At 44.8% G+C, this 21,349-nt stretch overlaps 1 protein-coding gene across 4 annotated transcripts in view; it reads left to right on the forward strand.

Moving 5' to 3' along the window:
- Positions 1 to 21,349, forward strand: part of PLEKHH2 (pleckstrin homology, MyTH4 and FERM domain containing H2) — a 204,762-nt gene that overhangs the window by 21,893 nt on the left and 161,520 nt on the right. For all 4 annotated transcript variants that reach the window (XM_073564212.1, XM_073564211.1, XM_073564210.1 and 1 more), the window contains exon 2: positions 14,979 to 15,108. In XM_073564212.1, coding sequence (XP_073420313.1) covers positions 14,986 to 15,108 — 123 coding nt within the window. In that variant the 5' untranslated portion in view covers positions 14,979 to 14,985. The remainder of the gene's footprint in view (positions 1 to 14,978; positions 15,109 to 21,349) is intronic.

Consider the following 21,349-nt stretch of genomic DNA (forward strand, 5'->3'; position numbering starts at 1 on the left):
TTCCTTTAACGTCCTGCATGTCCACACATCTATTGATGGAATTTATGTGAAATAAAGACGCACAGTTTTTCAGCTACATCGGTGAGTGCTGCATATTTCTTCTTTTTTCCATTCGCACAGATATTTTTATGCAGAGGGCATTTTAGTAACACTTTTATTTTTAAGGGCACTGTGTCTAGATGTGCTGCAAAAGAACAGAGAAGTAGTCTGATGATGGCTGTTTATAACATCTCCCAGTATCTCCTTACCATTGTTTAGAACATACTGGGAATTGTAGGGTTGTAGGTTCATGTATTACAATTGTTTATGGGGCTGACTTGATATTACAATTGATTGTTGTACTAAGCTTGGTTCTTATATTCAAGTACTCTTGATTCTGGTCATGTATTCATGTACTTATGGTGGTTCTGGTGACGTATTCATGTACTGATGGCGGTTCTAGTAACGTACTGATTGTGGGTCTGTTGATGCATTCATGTACTGATGGTGGATCCAGTGATGCATTCGAGTACTAATGATTGTTTTGGTGAAGTATTCATGTACTGATGGAGGTCCTAGTGAGGTATTCATGTACTGATGGTGGTTCTGGTGATGCATATATCACCAGAATAATCATCAATACATGAATACAGCACCAGAACAACCATCACTACATGAATATGTCACCAGAACTGGAATACATAACTAGAACCACTATCAGTTTTGTGTAACCTGTATTTGTCATTTGACACATACAAAAAAAAAATCAGACATATCCCTTTATCTATAAAAGGGGTCTGTTTATTTTCCATTAGGGTATTTGCTAAATGCAGGATACTTTAATTGAAACCAATATAGTTACGCTTTATTAGTTTCCAGAACTATCCTTGGGTTCTTTATTTAAAATATAGGATGTTAGGGATGAATATAGCTATTTTTTCCTCTGCATTGTGTAAATGGTCAGATAAAAATGATTGATTCTGTATCTATCTTTGAAATTGTACTTCCCTAAAGTATATTACTTTTTTGTAGCTTTTTTTTAATTTATGTTTTTTTTGTGAAAAAGGTAACAATTCTAGTGGAAGTGGTCATCATATTTTGCTACCTAACCCATCGGAGGGGAAGGGCTGATGTGTATTAGGGGTCCTATTATGTTGGTCTCTGAGTCATTCCTTTGCTTTGGGGTGTGAGGGGTGCCACTGGCTTCATCTGCCTATGGCACCAAAATACTTTGTCTCGGCCCTGGGTCCATGTATAGCTCTGCATGCTCATCCACATCATGGGTGGGTGCATGAGCTCAGGAGGACCTGTTCCTAAAAGTAGGAAAAAAAAAAAAACAATAGCACCAAAATAACAGATGTTTCAGGCTAGGGTGAACCTGGCCACCGAATACTTAGCGGTACAAGGCGAGTTTTTTTAGTGGGTCTGTGACTAATCATACGACAGCTGGATTCTCACTCCGGGTTCATTGACTCATATACTTTAATTCACCATAAATTTCCTTCCAAATCTCCAGCAGGATCGTATGTTGTAACAACACCTGGCAACTACAAGGATCTCCCAAGCCGGCTAATGGAAAATAATGAGCAGCGGTACTCATTTTTACAAGCATTGACCGCAATGAAACAGCAGATTAAACAAGCTGTATACATTTTCTTTTAATTGCATGGCCAAATCCAGAGCCTTTGTTTATTAGGGGGAACGTGACCCCTGTTGGCTGTTTTGAACTCTTGGCTTTTATACATATAGACATGTTGTTGTTGTTGTTATTGTTGGATTTCACATATGTTTTCCTACAGAATAATGCAACAAGCATCTTATATACAGAGAGTTGTCACCAAAGCTGCATTCAAGAAGCTGTAAAGCAGGAAAACTACATCTTTAAGAGAAACTTATCATCAGGTTTTTGCTATGTAATCCTACAGCAGCATAATGTAGGGGAAGAGACCCGAATATCAGTGATGTGTCACTTTGTTTACTGGGTGCAACAGTTGTGATAGAATCAATTTTCTCTGCTGCAGATCTAGCAAAACTTGGAATGCTGAGCTGGGTATAACCCCGCCCACAGCACTGATTGGCAGCTTTCTGTATACATAGTATAAGTACAGAGAGCTGTTAATTAGTGCTGGGGACATGACTGGTCTAGGAGGCACAAGGCCAGTTGTCTTGTAGTGATAATCTCCTGCTTATAAAACATTGATTGTATTGAAACAGAAAAACACAGCCCAGAAAGTGACACAACACTGGAATCAGGGCATTTTCCACAAATCATGGTGCTCTCAGATTACATAGAAAAAAACTGTTGACAGATTCCCTTTAAAGAGGACCTGTCACTTACCATTAATGTAATTTTCTTTTACATAGTGTAAATGTGTTAGTGTGGATGGTCTGGAGCCGGAAACTCCAGGAGTGGACCCTCTGGGCCGTGGCACCAAGGGGCCCCGGGCGAGCTGCCAGGTGGAACCGACCCCTATAGAGGGACTGTTAGGAGCAGGCCCAGGGGTTCGAGTACAACGGTAGCCGATACCGAGAGGGACGGCTCACAGGAGACACGGGTGAGTATGTCTGAAGGGCGGTACTGGATACTAGGAATACCAGGTGTGTACACGGAAGTGCGCTAACTACAGGATAGTGCGAGACAGGTACACGTGAGCACGTATGGCGTGTAGCGAGTAATACGTCCGGAGGTAAAGAAAGCAGGACGCGTGCAAGGAGCACGACAGAGTACTGAATGGAGCAGCAGTCGTGCCAGGAGGTGTAATGTAGCGCAGGGACAGAGTGAGTGCCAGGAGGCACGACTGAGCAAGAGACAGAGGACAGGATACGAGAGTGTGCCAGGAGGTACAACTGAGCATGAAGCAAGTGAGAGTTCAGAACGAGTGCTAAGAGCACAATAGAATACAAGACAGAGCAGAGGACCTGAGAACAGCGCATAGCCAGGCAGGGACACAGCAGACCCAGCCAGGAAGCACAACAATAATCAGGCACCTCCCATAGAGGGAGGTCGCCTGATATAGCACATGACTACTACTGGTTCCGGGTCAGGTCCTCTAGCCAGAAGCACCTGACCACTACAGCTTCCGGGTCAGGTCCTCCTTTGCCATAGAGAGGACCGACCTGAGGCCTGGAGGACAGGAACGCGCCAGCGCGAGCATGAAATGGAGGAGGCGAAAACCCGAGAGCATGGGGTGCGCACCCGGCGAGGGGCCCAGAGCGGGCGTGACACCGGAGAGAATGACGTCGGGACCGTAGCTCTGCCTCCTGGTGAGCGCGGCATGACAAAATGCTGCTGTTCTTCTGAATCTGATGTTGTTTTACTTTTGTTTCTGAGCCTCTCTGTTCCAAACTTATGGCCCTTCTTTCCTTTGATCTATTCAGCCACGTAGGTGAGGTCCTTACTCTTTTCTGTGGGCATCTTTAAGAGGACCACATCCAAATGACAAAAAGACTAGATTTATATACATGCAAGAGTAGGCCATATCTTAGGAATGGAGAGACACAGGAACAAAAGAAAAACATCAACAGATAAAAAAGAACAATGGGATTTATACCAGGTAAATAAAGAAACGTGTCATGACTCTGTTGTCAGGTGTCCTGGGTCAAGGGGCTCCTTCCCTTTCCGTAATGCTAGGGGCGCCCTAGCTCGCCCTGTTCCCTGGATTACTTCTGATGGTGAATACACCGGGGCCATGTACTTTGCCTTTGCTCCCGAGTCCACCCTCAGTCTGTACCCTTCACCCACCCAGGGAAGAGGGGACTAGTAGTGTACCGTAATACATCAACCAGACTAACAAGGTTGATGACATGGTGGGAGAAATCTAGCATCCCCGGGAACATAAGCTCCCAGCCATTGTCTGCCCTGCAGAAAGGAGCACAGAGCACATACAGAAATGAATCACCCCCTCCTGTGGATCATTGGTATGCAATTTAGGGCAAATCCACTCTGTGCTTTGGTACTGAACCCAGGCCTTTCTAAAAGGGATCTCCGTATGGAAGTCAGGGCAAATCCATCCACCGCTTTGGTTCTGACCCCAGGCCTCTCTTAAAGGGATCCTTGGTATGGAAGTCAGGGCAATTGCCTTCAAATGCTCTGGTACTGACCCCAGGCTCTCTTAAAGGGATCTCCTGTATGAAAGTTAGGGCAAATCCCTCGGCGCTCTGATTCTGACCCCAGGGTTCTATTAAAGGGATCATTGGTATGCAAGTCAGGGCAAATCCACTCAGCCCTCTGGTTCTGATCCCAGGCTCTCTTAAAGGGATCCCTGGTATGGAAGTTAGGGCAAATCCACTCAGCGCTCTGGTTCTGACCCAAGTCCCCTCTTAAAGAGATCCTCGGTACGGAAGTGAGGGAAAATCCACTCTGCGCTTTGGTACTGACCCCAGGCCTCTCTTAAAGAGATCTCCGGTATGGAAGTTAGGGTAAATCCCTCAGTGCTCTGATTCTCACCCAAGGCTTCTATTAAAGGGATCATTGGTATGGAAGTCAGGGCAAATCCACTCAGCGCTCTGGTTCTGATGCCAGGCCTCTCTTAAAGGGATCCCCAGTATGGAAGTTAGGACCGTTCCACTCAGCGCTCTGGTTCTGACTCCAGGCTGACGGGATGATGTGGGATATTAGTGGTAGTTGTCCAGTGGCTCTGGCTGATGGGATGATGTGGGATATTAGGGGTAGTAGTCCGGTGGCTCTGGCTGATGGGATGATGTGGGATATTAGGGGTAGTAGTCCGGTGGCTCTGGCTGATGGGATGATGTGGGATATTAGGGGTAGTAGTCCTGTGGCTCTGGCTGATGGGATGATGTGGGATATTAGTGGTAGTAATCCGGTGGCTCTGGCTGGTGGGATGATGTGGGATATTAGGGGTAGTAGTCCGGTGGCTCTGGCTGACGGGATGCTGTGGGATATTAGTGGTAGTAGTCCGGTGGCTCTGGCTGATGGGATGATGTGGGATATTAGGGGTAGTAATCCGGTGGCTCTGGCTGATGGGATGATGTGGGATATTAGGGGTAGTAGTCCGGTGGCTCTGGCTGACGGGATGATGTGGGATATTAGGGGTAGTAGTCCGGTGGCTCTGGCTGATGGGATGATGTGGGATATTAGGAGTAGCAGTCCGGTGGCTCTGGATGATGGGATGATGTGGGATATTAGGGGTAGTAGTCCGGTGGCTCTGGCTGATGGGATGATGTGGGATATTAGGGGTAGTAGTCCGGTGGCTCTGGCTGATGGGATGATGTGGGATATTAGGGGTAGTAGTCCGGTGGCTCTGGCTGACGGGATGCTGTGGGATATTAGTGGTAGTAGTCCGGTGGCTCTGGCTGATGGGATGATGTGGGATATTAGGGGTAGTAGTCCGGTGGCTCTGGCTGACGGGATGATGTGGGATATTAGGGGTAGTAGTCCGGTGGCTGTGGCTGATGGGATGATGTGGGATATTAGGGGTATTAGTCCTGTAGCTCTGGCTGACGGGATGATGTTGGATATTATAGTGAATGTGGCTATGTGGAGTGGGCGGGGCTATACACTCAGCTTTATATACTGTATATAGATATAATCATTATAATTTGTTATAACTAACCGTAGTTAGTTACTATGCCCGGGCAGCGCCGGGCTCTTTAGCTAGTATATATATTCCCATTGAGATCATTAGGTATACTGTAATTTAAAAAAAATTCACAGCACCTTTCACTACGTGTGCACATAGCCTAAACTGTTTAGGTGTTGCATGGCAGAATCATGTGGGCACTAAGAGACAGTATTGTGTTGCATTGTTTAGAAATATTATTTGACAACATTTATATAAAAATTACATAAGTCATAGACAGGGACATAACTATAGTGGGGGCAGGAGATTGCAATTGCACCCACCTGCGGGGGTCAAGAGGGGCCCATATGAGAAGGTCAATAGTAATAAAGACCCTGGTAGTGATTTTGCCTAGGGGCCTATGAACTCCATGTTACGCCACTGATTATAGTAGCTACAGCTATTATCGTGCCCCCATTCACCCGTAGCAACCAAATCAACAAACGGTAAACAGCCCTAAGTGCCTTTTTATTTTTCACTGAGCCCTTATTCATTAAGAAATACCAATTCACAATGTACAAACAGCTAGCCTGTGTCTTAGTTCCCAAATTTCAAAGGGAAAGAAACCATAAATATGTTAATTTCAGCTAACATCCGATAACAGCTGATGTTCTGCAACTTGGTCACCCTTCCCTAATGTCAAACTTCATTAGTTCCAAGTTCTTTTGTTTTACGGGATTGTTAGATTTTTTTAGTTATTGCTTCATGGAATTTGCTGTAGATATAGGGAGAATTTATCATTTGTTTTCGGCCTTTTTTAGGGCACATTTTGTGTCATTTTTTTTAGTTTAGACATTTTCTTGTTTTTTTTTTAATTTTTAAAAACACATTTATAAGCTGTGCACCATCTTTAATGCATTTTGCACCAAGTTCGGCATTTTTATTTTGAGCTTGTCATAAAGGGCGGATCACTTGCATTTTCTTATGACTTATAACTTTTTTATATGTTGCATAAAAAGATGCAAACACAGGGGGATGGCATAAAAAATGGAGTAAGGGTATGTGCACACCTTAGTATGGTATTTCTGCATCTCTTTTAACCTTTCTTCTGATTATTTTTATGCCTTCTTTTGCTTTTGTTGAAAAAAAACCCCCTGGTGTCAGATGTTAAGGCCTCTTTCACACATCAGGTTTTCGCCGTCAGGCGCGATCCGGCGCTTTTGACAGAAACCGGATCCGGCGAAATGCAATGCCGGATCCGTTTTCCCCCCCATTGACTTGCATTTGCGCCGGATCGCGCCGGATGGCCATGCGTTTCATCCGGTTTTCGCCGGATCCGGCAATGTGTCGCGATCCGGCGTCTGGAAAAAACGGTGACTGTAACGTTTTTTGTCTCCGTCGAAAAAGCCGGACACGCCGGATCCGGCGCGTCCGGCTTTTTCACACAATGAAAGCCTATGAGCGCCGCAATGCGCCGGATCCGGCGAAAGCCGGATCCGTCGGCCGGATCCGGTTTTTTGGTCTGAGCATGCTCAGTAGCTCTGCCCACAAGACATATATAAAAGCAAGACAGTGGGACCCACAGCCACACCCAACATGCCACCCAAGACAGCAACCAGGCGCAGGAGAAGGCAGGAGACCACTGCAGCACCATCCGCACCACCACCACCCCAAATGGAGCAGCAAATAGAACATGCTGAGGAGGGGAGGCCAGCAGCAGATGAGAGACGGTAATTATCAAATAACCCATTCCTCCAAACTAGGGCTATTGAATATCAAGATATTCATTGGCCCTTTGTTTCTCTTTATTCAACAGCCGCCCAATAGATGCAGCAGCAGCAGCAATGGCAGCAGCTGGAACACCACCCACAGGCATGGAGTGTGGCCAGCAGGAAGACAGCACATCATCTTCTGGGAGCCCTCCCTCGCATCGTCAGCGTTTGACGGTAAGTTTTTATTTCCAAAATCCATCTTCTCTGTAATATATGTCTATTCATTGCCTTTTATTTCAAAACAGGAATCACAAGATGAAGAGGAGCTCCCAGAAGAAGAAGGAAGGGGTGGACAGACACCTGGAGTGGGCTCACAATTCGTAAGTTTTTTGCATCAAACGCAGAAACACAACATCACACTACACACAACACATAGAAAACAATGTTCTGCAGACCACACACAGCAAACAAATGCCTACATCCAAAGACATAACATTTTTTGTTTTCTTCTCTAGTCTTCCCAATCTGGTGCTTGGCCAAGAGGTCCTCGCAGTGCCTCCCAGGGTCGTCGGCGACAGCAACGCGGCGGTCACCAGCGTGTAAGTATAAATATTTTTGCTTTGTTTTTTTGCACTTTTTATTTCATTTCTTTTGTGGAGGCTAATTATGTTATTTTTGTCTTTTTCTTTAACAGCCTTCACAGCGTGCTCCCGACTCTGACGGTGAGGATGGAGGGATTGATGTGGACCGCCTCATCGATCTCGTCAGAGAAAGGGAGCCGCTCTGGAATATGGCTGACCGCCGCCACGCTGACCTGATCGTTACCCGACGACTCTGGGTGGAAATCTGTTCGCTCCTTGTTGGCCGCTGGGAGGACCTCGAAGCTCGGGCCCAGATTAAAGAGCGTAAGTATATACAGTACCGGTTGCTTGATGTAAACCAGTGTTTCCCGAACTCCAGTCCTCGTGGTCCCCACGGATCATGTGTTCAGGATTTCTATTTACTATGGAAATCCTGAAAACATGACCCCTGGGGACCATGAGGACTGGAGTTTGGGAAACACTGATGTTGTATACTAACCACTCCTTTCTCGTTTCAGGGAACAGAATTGTGAATCGGTGGCGGTCTGTGAGGGATCGTTTCAAGAAGGAGTTCAATAAAGAGATGCGGGCCCCGAGTGGATCTGGAGGACGCAGGAGCAAGTACAAGTACGCAGAAGCCCTGTCGTTCCTCCGGGAAACAATGGTCACCAGAAGGTAAATATTACACACCACATGTGAAAAAAAATGTTATATGTAAATTTTTTTTTCAGCCAGGGCCATACCATGTCAGTATTTTAATTGTTTTTTTTTCTCTTTATTCCACAGCACGGTGAGCAGCACTCGGGAGCCGGCACGATTGGACCCTTCTGAGGCGATCCCTGAGGAGACCGGCACCGAGGGACACTTCGACCGCCCCGGTACATCTGCACCTTCCCAGCCTTCCCACACATTCGACCCATCTGTCCCATCCACCAGCACAGGAGCATCGTGGCCGCCTACATTACATGAAGCTGCTGGTGAGGAGATCGCTTTCCCTTTACCCCACCCTTCTGCCCCTGCCACCTCTAGTACACCTGCGGGTACTGGGCGGCAGCGGCAGAGGGGTCAGGAAAAGACTTATGCGCCAGAGTTCTTGCATCTGAATGCATCTTTCCAGAACTGTCTAAAAGTCTTGTCAGAGCAAATATCCGCAGGCTATCAGCAGATCAACTCCAGCATTCTGGAGGTGAAGACACTTCTGCAAACCATGCATTCAGAAGCAAGATCTTCGCCAAACCACACCTTTTTCAGGTCTGTTGTGGAGCGCATGGAAACGCTCTCTCCTGCCCAGCAGATGCATGTAATGCATTCATGCCACGCTGCTCTCCAGCAAGTTACCTCCCAACCTCCTCCTCCTCCCACCACAGTAGTTCCTCCACCTGCACCCCCTCCAGCCACTTTCCATCCTCCCCCTCCTATAACATCTACACCCCCTCCAGCCACTTTCCATCCTCCCCCTCCTATTACATCTACACCCCCTCCAGCCACTTTCCATCCTCCCCCTCCTATTACATACCATCCACCTCCAGCCACTTTCCATCCTCCCCCTCCTATTACATACCATCCACCTCCCCAGCACCATCCACCTCCCCAGCACCAGCAACCTCCCCAGCACCAGCAACCTCCCCAGCACCAGCAACCTCACCAGCACCAGCAACCTCACCAGTACCAGCAACCTCCACAGTACCTGCAAACTCCCCAGTACCAGCAACCTCCCCAGTACCAGACATCTCCCCACTTCCAGCAACCTGCCCCGTACCAGACATCTCCCCACTTCCAGCAACCTGCCCCGTACCAGACATCTCCCCACTTCCAGCAACCTGCCCCGTACCAAACTCCTTCCCTATACAACTTGCCATCAACATCATCTGCTCCTACAGTCCCTGCCCAACCCTCCACTCCACCACCCACCACCTCTTCTGCTTCCCACATGTCCACCCATTCTGTAGTTTTTTCCACACCTTCACCTCTAACTGTTCCTTCCCCACCACGATCCCAGTCCTCTCTCCACACTCCCAGTGTCGAAGTGTCCCGCAGCCCCTACAGCAGTATTTCCACCACACACTACACAGAATTATAATGTGTGTATTTAAATAAAAATGACCAGTTTTATGGTTTCAGTTTTATAGTTTCAAAGTTTTATTAAACAAGTTTATTAAAATTTTAAAAAAGTTTACTAAAAAAAACATTTTTCAATAAAAGTTAAATTATTTGACACTGGTTGTCTGTCATTTCTTTCTGCGGCGAAAAAGGTTAAATACAGGGTATTTAAAAGGTGAAATGGTATTCAAAACTAGGTATATAACTGTGGGTAAATTTTAGCTTTTTGCCACAGTTGTGTTCCTGGTTGTGAGCAAAGTATTTCACCTAAAAAGTTGTGTTTATTGTTGGTGATTTCCTAACAATGTACACAACTTTTGTTAAAAGGTGAAATACTTTGCATAAAACACAACCAGGTACACACCTGTGGCCTAAAGCTAAAAATAGAGACCATGACAAGATAGCCAACTTTGGTTGGCAAAGGTATATACTGTTGGTACAGAAGGTACACAAGTTTGGTTAGGGCACAAATCTTTCACACTCTGTCATCCTGCCAGTGTACTCTGCCTTGAGGTGACATAAAGTATAGTGCAAAATTGTCCCTCATTACTGAAACCGTCACAGAACTTCTAGTGGTAATGTCATGGTAATCTTGCAAGGTGGTTTCTTCAGAGGTGTCCTCAATGGAAATGGGTTCCTTGCAGATAACAAAATTGTGGAGTACCACGCACGCTTTGATCACCTCGTCCACAGTTTCTGTCTTGAGGTTGATCGCAGTCAATAGGACCCGCCATTTGGCTGTCAGAATACCAAAGGTACATTCAACCATTCTTCTTGCTCTTGTGAGGCGGTAATTAAAAATGCGTTTTGGTCTTGTCAATCCTCTGCTAGAGTACGCTTTCAAAAGGTGTTCTGACAGCTGGAAGGCTTCATCCCCTACACAGACAAATGGCATAGGTGGACCAGATGTTTGCGGCAGCGGTCTAGGTGGTGGGAACTGGAAGATGTTTCCATACAGTTTACGCCCCATGGCAGACAGTTTGAAAACTTGAGAGTCATTGGAGCGGCCATAGGCCCCAATATCAACCGCAATAAATTTGTATTCCGCGTCAGCGATGGCCATGAGGACAATTGAAAAATATTTCTTGTAATTGAAATATTCCGATCCCGATCCAGCTGGCTTTACAATGCGGATATGTTTCCCGTCCACAGTGCCCAAGCAGTTTGGAAACTGACATATCTGTTGAAACTTGTCAGCAATTTCAATCCACCTCTCTGTTGTGGGCTCTGGTAAAAACTCTTCAGCTAAGGAGTCCCACAGTGCACGGCATGTGTACTTCACAATTCCAGATATGGTGGAAATTCCGAGTCTGTACTGGAAATGCAGTGACGAAAGGGATTCTCCAGTTGCAAGAAATCTGTGGGGAATTAAAAAACAATAAATTAGTTTTAAATCACAGCATTACATACCAAAACTGACCTATAACACTTGGAGATACAAATTACCACCAACAAGATTGCAGTGAAAGTGTGCTCTGATGCGAGCACATCCAATAAATGTGGCTTACCTTAAAGTCACCATCAGACGCTCTGCGGGTGAAACAGAGAAGCGGCAATAGGTGTCCGCTTTTCTTATGAGGTGTGCAATGCGCTCCACCAAGTAATCAAAATTCTCCATTTTCATCCTAACATATCCAAAAAATTTATCCGGGTTTCGTCGAAGGTCCATGCATAGTGTAGAATAGACCCCACGCGTCATTCTCTTGGCTGTGATGGGGTGGATCCACAAACGTCGTCTACGATGCCTGATGCGCTGCTGTCTCGCTCTCTCCTTCTCCAGAACAATCACCCTCAAACGATTTGCCTCCGCTGTAAAATCCGCCAAATTCTTCAAAATATTTCCAATGACAACATCCATCTTCGCCAGTAACTTGCTCTTCTCTCCAACCTGCACTTTCTCCTCTACAACCTGTCAAAGAAGGGCTGTAGGAACACGCTATATATAGTTTTCCAGTAGCCAATCCCGTTCGGAAAGCCACAAGGGTCAATTTTAAAAACCGGATCCGGCGTAATCCGTCGAAAAAACGGATAGAAAAACGGATGAACCGGATGAGACGGATCCGGTTTTGTCTGTCCAGAAAAAGACGGATCCGGCAGAAAACCGGATCCGTCACATCCGGTTTTAAGAAACATTTGCCGGATCCGGCGTTCCGGCACGACGCCGGATCGCGCCTGACGCCGAAAACCTGATGTGTGAAAGTAGCCTAAGAGTGAGTTAAAGGTTAAAGTGAAATGCAGTATAGTATGTTTTCTTGGTTTTTATTTTTGACATTGTTGTTGTGGTTTGGTGGTATTTGGTGTTTTAGTCTTAGGCCGGGGTCACACTAACCTGCGCAAAATACGGTCCGTAGTTTACAGGCGTAATACGGATGAATGACTCCTAAACAGTGCTCTGTAGGTCATCCGTAAGCAAGGTGTGGTCGCGTATTTTGCGCATGTCAGCATCCGTATGGACTCCGTATGGCGAGATTTTCTCGCAGGCTTGCAAAAGAAGACTGAGAGGAGACTTAATAGCTGTCTACAAATATCTAAAGGGCTGTCACATTGTAGAAGGATCAACTTTATTCTCATTTGCACAAGGAAAGACTAGAAGCAATGGGATGAAACTGAATGGGAAGAGACACAGATTAGATATTAGAAAAAACTTTTTGACAGTTAGAGTGATCAATGAGTGGAACAGGCTGCCACGAGAAGTGGTGAGTTCTCCTTCAATGGAAGTCTTCAAACAGAGGCTGGACAGACATCTGACTGGGATGATTTAGCGAATCCTGCTTTGAGCAGGGGGTTGGACCAGATGGCCCAGGAGGTCCCTTCCAACTCTACGATTCTATGATTCTATGAAAATGGACATATAATGGAGCCCTATGACAGGGTTTATAACAGAAACCAAAGAATAGATATAGACACATAGAATGCATATATATATATATATATACACTGTATATATATATATATGTGTATTCTATGTGTATATCTATTCTTTCGTTTCTTTTTTTAACCTGTCAGTGTGAGTTTACTGTATAGTGCACTGAATTGCCGGCTTTGCTAAAAGACACCTGGTGCGTATTTCTCGCAAGTCACACGTGTGGTCTGTGTGTAATCCGTATTTTTTGCGCACCCATAGACTTGCATTGGCGTATTACGGGCGTAGTACGCTGACAATCGCAGCATGCTGCGATTGGCACGGACCGTAGAATACGGATGAGAAATATATGGCTGGTGCGAGGGACCCCATAGAGAATCATTGGTCCGTGTGTAATGCGTGCTTTTAGCGCCTCTCACTCGGCCGTATTCCTCGCCAGTGTGACCCCGGCCTTAAAGGGGTTGTCTGGCCTTAGGCCGGGGTCACACTTGCGAGTGCAATGCGAGAAACTCGCGCATCAATACCCGGCACTCGGGACCGGAGTGTGCGGCTGCATGTCTTTCTATGCAGCTGAACGCTCCGGTCCGAACCGCTGACGGCAGTGCGTGGTATTGATGCGAGAGACTTACACAAGTATGACCCCGGCCTTAGGCTGCAAGTCTGGAGTCACTTTGTCACATGCCAACTAGACGTGCGCATTAAGCAAGGCTGCACACGTCTGGTTGGCACATGGCACGTGTATTCAGATCTCATACTTATGGTAAAATTTGTTGCAGGTGGTATTTGTTTTGTGCAAAGTTTTATTCATGAAAAACACACCTCTTCAAAATCTCTTCTACAATGTGTGCACACCGCTGCAAAAAAAAAGAAGTAAAAACAACATTGCTGTGCACATGTCCAGTCTTAAGGCACTTCTTTTAACTGTTTCAGAAACCTTGAAATAAATTCTTTACGCAGTTTCGTTTGGAATTCATCTACTATATACACTTAAAATTACGGAGTGAAGAAAAAAATAACTTGAAATACTCCGGCGAAGACACTTCAGAGAAATGAGCATTTTCCTGACACTTTTTTTATCTTGGAAAACTCGGTGATTCCGCTGACATCTTAAAGACACGCTGGAAACATACCCCAGGAAAAGAAATTGCCAAATAAGGAGCATTTCCTAAAGTGATTTTGGATTTAAAAACTCTTCGGGGCTTTAGCATCTTTTTTGTCTATTTTTGTGTATTTTTCACCTGTTTTTCATTTGCATCTTTATTCAGATCACCTTTTTACCTTTTTATGTGTTCATCTGTTTTTGTTTTTTTTTTTTTGCCCAATTCATCATTTCTGACTTTTCTAAAAGTCGTAAACATTTTTCATCAAATGTACTCCATTCATTCCCCTTCCGGAATGATATTATGTATTTGCAATCGGTGCTACTTTTTCCACTAAAAAATAGTTTCCAAAATTTTTTGAAAAATAAAGACAATTTTTGACTTTGCACAAGAAAATAATGAACCGCGTGCGCCATTTGAAAGAATTAAGTGCAAAATAGGCAACGGACGGCTCAAGACACAAAAAAAAGGATAAGTGATATAAAATATAAAACCCGCAAATCATGAATCGGGAGAATTTTGGAAAGCAAAGCATGCAACCTTGTGAATTCGGAGATTTTGCAATATGAGCACAATCAAGTAAGCTGTGCGCTTGTCAATTTCGGTATGTTAATTAGATAGGGGAGAAGATAAGCTAAAATTAAAAAAAATGTTTTGGCAAAAAACTTTTGTCCGATCAAGACAACAACTGTCTATATATCCTATTAGGGTCTATGAACATCATAGAGGTTATGGTTGTGACCTTCTAGTGAGAGTGAAGAAACTTCTTTAGTGGAACTGTCCAGTCTTTATTGAGTGGTCAACTGTTGAAGAAAGGACTTTAGGTCATGGTGGGGTCTTCATAGAAACCCCCAGTTTAATACAATCTGCTGTTCACACTTCTGAATTTTCTTTATTTTCTTAAGAATACAATGTTTTCTTGCCATATTCTTGCTTTTCTTCCAGCTGTGTTCGACTAATCCTCATGATAGCATCGGTAATAAGAAACAGGATTCAACTGGGTCGCACAGATGGCTCATTGTAGCAGATCCACTGCAGGAAGCAGAGGAGGGAGAATTTACTGTGTCACAAAGTGACCACTCATGCTGTTTATGTGTTTTACGCTTTTTTTTTCTTTTTTTTAGAGCAAGCATGGCAGAGCAACTGGAATGTGAAGGAGCCATAGACTGGGAAGAGAGATGTGTAGCCCTGGAATCCCAGCTGATGAAGTTTCGTACACAGGCGAACAGAATCCGGGAATTACTGGCAGAGAAGGTAACCTTACATCATTTACCTTGCATACCGCTTAAAGGAACCGGAACGTGAAGCTTCTGCCGAATGATAAGCTGTAATGAAAACGACAGACACATTCACTATGGAATTTTAGTTATTGAGAAAGAAGAAAAAAAGTGATTTGGCAAAATTGTCCTTTACAGGGAAATGGACCCACAAGTATAAACTTTATCAGAGTGACACTGATCCATACACATGGTTCACAAAGAGTATTAAAGACCTGGTGAGCCGGTCTCTGAATTTTCAGACAACTTGATCTCATTTTATAGCTAATTCAATAAAAAGACAATTTGTAAATCACTTTATCTATAAATTATGTTGTCTTACGCCCAAAAAAACCTTCCAAAGTGCAGGCCAATAGATGTCTCCTTTTTGTGTAAGTTGCTGGCCATTGCCTGTTGTCAAGTGTAATCTGTATTCAGCAGCAGAGACACCAAGACTGATTACAGGAAGTGGGGGCAGGCTCTGTATTTCTACAGGAAGTGGGGGCAGGCTCTGTATTTCTACAGGAAGTGGGGGCAGGCTCTGTATTTCTACAGGAAGTGGGGGCAGGCTCTGTATTTCTACAGGAAGTGGGGGCAGGCTATGTATTTCTACAGAAAGTTGGGGCAGGCTCTGTATTTCTACAGGAAGCAGGGGCAGGCTCTGTATTTCTACAGGAAGCAGGGGCAGGCTCTGTATTTCTACAGGAAGCGGGGACAGGTTTTTGTCCTTTACAGGAAGTGGGGGCAGGCTCTGCATTTCTACAGGAAATGGGGGCAGGACTTTGTCTTTCTACAGGAAGTGGGGGTGGCACTTTATCTTTCTACAGGAAGTGGGGGCAGGTTTTTGCCTTTCTACAGGAAGTAGGGTGGGTTTTTGTCTGTCTTTCTCCAGGAAGTTGGTGTGGGACATTACAGTATCTTTTTTCAGGAAGTGGGTCAGGTTTTTGTCCTTCTACAGAAACTGGGGGCAGGTTTTTGTCTTTCTACAGAAACTGGGGGCAGGTTTTTGTCTTTGTACAGTAAGTGGGGAAAGGTTTTTGTCTTCCTACAGGAAGTGGGAACGTGCTTTTATCTTTCTACAGGAAATGGTGCAGGACTATGTCTCTCTGCTCCTGCTCTCCTGTATGTCAGATTTAAAAGAAGCATAAAGAAAGGTGGGCTTTCAAGGCAGGGAAAGCAATTGGTGAATGGCAAGAGCAATGCATTTTGGGGAGTGAAAGAAAGGAAGTTATAGCAATGGAAAAAATTACATGTAAATGGTAAATTATAGAGTATGAAAATTAGAGGAGTTTCTGAACATATTAATCTGGTATATATGCCAAAAGCAATTTTAACCTTTTTTTGTGGGAGATGAGGGCTGCAAGAAAATGCATTTCTATAGATTTTCAATGAAAGAACCAACTTTTAGAACTATTTTTAGAACGGTTGGATAACACAGACTAAAAGGAACTCTGAACTCCTGATCATTGGGGCTATTTGGGAGATCCATCACTAACATTTTAAACATTTTAGAACTTTTATTTTCTTTGCCTGTTTGTAGAATTTTTGTTCTTTACATCAGACAAAGCTTACATTTTATCCTAAAATTGCACAGTGTGACGCTCTCATACCACATGCTGTTTCCATATAGTTATTTTGAATAGTTGGATGAATCAGCCTCTTTCATGAGCATATAATGAAAACATGAAATATGATCCGTAGCTTACCGTATATGCCTCATATTATCTGCATTAAAGTGGCTATTTAGATATTTTCATGGCAAAAATGAAAAAAACAATATTCTTTCTACTGAGTGACCATTGCATAGCCATAATCTAAGAATACACTGGGAGATAAGTGCGAGGCTTCCTGTCTCTGTGTATTCTGCACATCTTAGTAGCTGGAGTTTGCATGGTGCCTGTGGGATGCATGATGCTGCACGATTCACAATCTGCAACCCCTCCTGTGCATCAATACTGCAATGCCTATGTCACGTCGACAGAACAGAGCGGAAGTGAAGGAGCTGCACTGTCGACGTGACAGAAGCCACTGAATCGCTGGCAGGAGCGGTATGTGACCACTCGGTGCTGGCCGAGATTGGCGCCGGTCACAACAGGTATGTAGCAACTACCTGACAGTTTTTAGACCCATAGTAACAAAAAAAATAGCCCTAGACAAATCCTTAAAATATGATTAAATCTGAAATGGAGAATGGATCTTTTTAATTGCAGTTCGGTATTTCATTGATCATTCTTGACAATTGATATGTATTCCATTATCCTTGACTTCAGCAAAGCATTTGACAAAGTATCTCATACAATCCTTATTGAAAAAATGACTAAGTATGGAATGGACAAGGCAACTGTTAGGTGGATTCATAACTGGCTTAGTGATCGGACCCAAAGAGTGGTCGTAAATGGCTGCACATCCAGTTGGAAGAATGTCTCAAGTGGGGTACCACAGGGCTCTGTCCTGGGCCCTGTATTGTTCAACATCTTTATCAACGATTTAGATGATGGAATTGAGGGTAAACTGATTAAATTTGCTGATGACACAAAGCTAGGAGGGATAGCTAATACTAGAGAAGAGAGAGAGAGGATACAAAAAGATATAAATAAACTGGAGCAGTGGGCAGCAACTAACAGAATGGTTTTTAACAGGGAAAAATGCAAAGTACTACATCTGGGCAATAAAAATGAAAAAAGCATATACAGAATGGGAGGAATAGGGCTAAGCAACAGCACATGTGAAAAAGACTTGGGTATACTAATAGATCACAGACTGAATATGAGTCAACAGTGTGATGCAGCAGCAAAAAAGGCAAATGCAATTCTAGGATGTATTAACAGAAGCATACAGTCTAGATCACGTGAAGTCATTATTTCCCTCTACTCCTCTTTGGTCAGACCTCATCTGGAATATTGTGTCCAGTTTTGGGCACCACATTTTAAAAAAGACATCAACAAACTGGAGCAAGTTCAGAAAAGAGCGACCAGAATGGTGACCGGTCTGCAAACCCTGTCTTATGAGGAAAGGTTGCCAGATTTGGGAATGTGTAGTTTGCAAAAGAGAAGACTGAGAGGAGAATTAATAGCTGTCTACAAATATCTCAAGGGCTGTCACATTGTAGAAGGATCAACTTTATTCTCATTTGCACAAGGAAAGACTAGAAGCAATGGGATGAAACTGAATGGGAGGAGACACAGATTAGATATTAGAAAAAACTTTTTGACAGTTATAGTGATCAATGTGTGGAACAGGCTGCCACGAGAGGTGGTGAGTTCTCCTTCAATGGAAGTCTTCAAACAGAGGCTGGACAGACATCTAACTGGGATGATTTAGCGAATCCTGCTTTGAGCAGGGGGTTGGACCAGATGGCCCAGGAGGTTCCTTCCAACTCTACGATTCTATGATTCTATGAAATCCCTGCACTCTGATAATATTACTTTCAGGCTTTCGATTAGGATTTTAGCTTCTGTTATGGGAAACTGGTTGGTTCCTCAACACGATGAAGGTCATATTTGGGTAGACATAATAACTTCCTAATAGTGAAACCATAAAATGATGTCATTTGTATTCCAGTTATGTAGAGAAGACGGAAACATAATATTGCAGGTCAAATGTTAGTCTCATGTAAGAAGTTGCTTCCGGCCTTTAGCAGACAGCTGCATCTCTTTCCTTCGAGAGGGAGATTGCCGCATATTGTATCACCGAGAGCGATGTCTAAAGTGGAGGAGCAGTAGAAATCCCGAACTAGACCACAATCATAGCAATAACCACTAAGACTTCACAGCACGTTCCCTCTTCATGGGGTTCTACAATTTATTCAGGTTTAGAGTGTAATACTGTATATAGATTTCTTCTTTCTGTATTTGTCTGGATTCATGTGATGGTGGCATTGACCTGTAATTTCTTTACTGAAATTTCTGGTCATATCGGGCTTAGGAGTCCACGGGGCAGTCCTAATCAGTAATTGGTAGCTATCATTTCCTCTAAGGCTGCCGCTACACTATGTGACGCTCCAGCGATCCCGACAACGATACGACCTGGTAAGGATCGATGATGCGTCGCTACATGATCGCTGGTGAGCTGTCAAACAGGCAGATCTACTCAACGACGCAGCAACGATTCCGCGATCCTTATAACGACCTTGGCGGTCGTTGGTACCTTGTCACACAGCAGCTATTCTGACGACTCACGCCTGCGTCCATGAGTTCTGCATGGCCAACGAGGTCGCTCGTCGGCGTCAAACACAGCGATGCATGCTGGCCAGCGGGACGCCAACGATCAAAAAATGGCCTAGGATATTCGAGCACGATCAGTGATATCCAGCGGTGGGCCGGTCGCCGCTATGTGTCACATGTAGCGAGATCGCTGGCGAGGTCGCTGTTGCGTCACAAAATCTGTGACATTTCAGCGATCAAGCTAACGATCTCGTTGTGTGAGACGGGGCCTTAACAAAAGGGATGGGGGTGTTAGACATTGAGTAGGTCCGCCCACTGGACTCCCATGCAGGGATTTGAATAAAAAAAATACAAGTTCTGTTCAATCTTTTACAACAAAACTATACAGTATATCAATCTCGCTCATGTTCTCCTGCTCTATAACGTGTTGCTTGTAGACTGAAAAATATTTCCAAGGTTACTGGTGCCCTTAAAAGAAGCAACTTTAGGAAATATTAACAGTACTGCTGGAAATTGGGTACCATCAACATGAGACACCAGGTTAAATAAAGCCCTCCCAGGCAAAAAAAAAACAACTTGCCCCTGTGGCGCCCCTGAGGCTCAGTTGCCACCAAGGTACTGCACCTTCTCCTAAGGTGTAGTGCACCACCAACTAGGTAAGTTGGGAACTCCTTTCCACACTCCAACACCTGCACCCACACACAGGATAGTTCAGCAATGGACCAGATTGCGGCTCCATGCTCAGAGGGTAGCAGAGCACCTTTCGTGGGTCCTTGCTTTGTAACACGAGATGTGCTGGGAGGTGGGTGGAGTTAGGTATAAAAGAGTGGGAAAGTTTAGAATTACAGGTAAGTCAGACGGGGAGTCTGAGTCAGAGAGCAGGCTGACGAGAGGTCAGCCTGAGGGGAGCTCAAGGTGGAGGAAGGCAGTCAGTCAGGAGAGGCTGAGGACTGGTCTTAGTGGAACGAGCTCCCTAGGAAAGGAACAGAAGTAAAGAGACGTAGAACTGCAACCTAAGCTTCCATAAGACAGAGAAGGAACAGATCAGAATGAAGGAGTAGGAGAACAGAGAGGAGTTGTGGGTTGGAAGAAGAACCCTGCCTATAGGTTCTCAGCGCAAGGCCGGGGCCCGGTCCCCGAGGTTGTATGGACACTTATGGTTCTGCAGCAGACACCGGTGGAGTAGTTGGCTGTAAATGCACTGCTCCCATCCAAGACTTGGGACACAACAGCAACACGGATAGAGAGCCGGGATCCAGGAGGTCCCTGATCAGCCTACAGCTGTCTGTCATACAAGTAGAGTTGTTAGGAACATCTGACAGGAGGAACTTCAGAGTAACCACGGTACTGGAGCTCTTCACACTAAAGGCGCAATAGAGGAGTCGTTCAGGACAGGTACATGTTGGCGGAGTGTTGGAGAGGAGAAGCCTGACTTGCCCGGGAGGTTGATTCAGTCTCTGCCCCGGAGGACACGGCATGGAAGCGGGCAGCAGTGGTTACCAAGAACTGTGAGTAAAGCATTGAAACTGCAAGCCCTGGTGTCCTCCATTCCTTCTTGCGTCCGCCAACATTGCTGCATTCCCTGCACCGGACACTACACCATCAAGGTGTCCCCACATCTACACTGCCCTGGGACAACAGCCCTGCCTGTGGAGGGCTATACCACCATTGCTGCATCCCACCATCTGTCCCAGAGGATCTGTCTGCGTTTGACCTCTGTCATTGCCAACAAAGGATATATCACAAAGTATTGAGATGAAATTTTGTTTCTGACCAAATACTTATTTTCCACCATAATATGCAAATAAAATGAAAAAAAAAACAGACAATGTGATTTTCTGGATTTTTTTTTCTCAGTTTGTCTCCCATAGTTGAGGTCTACCTATGATGTAAATTACAGACGCCTCTCATCTTTTTAAGTGGTGGAACTTGCACTATTGCTGACTGACTAAATACTTTTTTTCCTCACTGTATATACACACCCACATTGAGCTATTAGATAAGTAAAACCTGCACAATTACCACATATTTGCCAAGGTGGTAAAGGCTCAAAGGTGGTGGAAATCATTAAAGGGG

The sequence above is a fragment of the Dendrobates tinctorius genome, unplaced genomic scaffold (genome assembly GCF_039654945.1).
Source record: "Dendrobates tinctorius isolate UK_male_01 unplaced genomic scaffold, ASM3965494v1 ptg000434l, whole genome shotgun sequence".
NCBI lineage: Eukaryota > Metazoa > Chordata > Amphibia > Anura > Dendrobatidae > Dendrobates > Dendrobates tinctorius.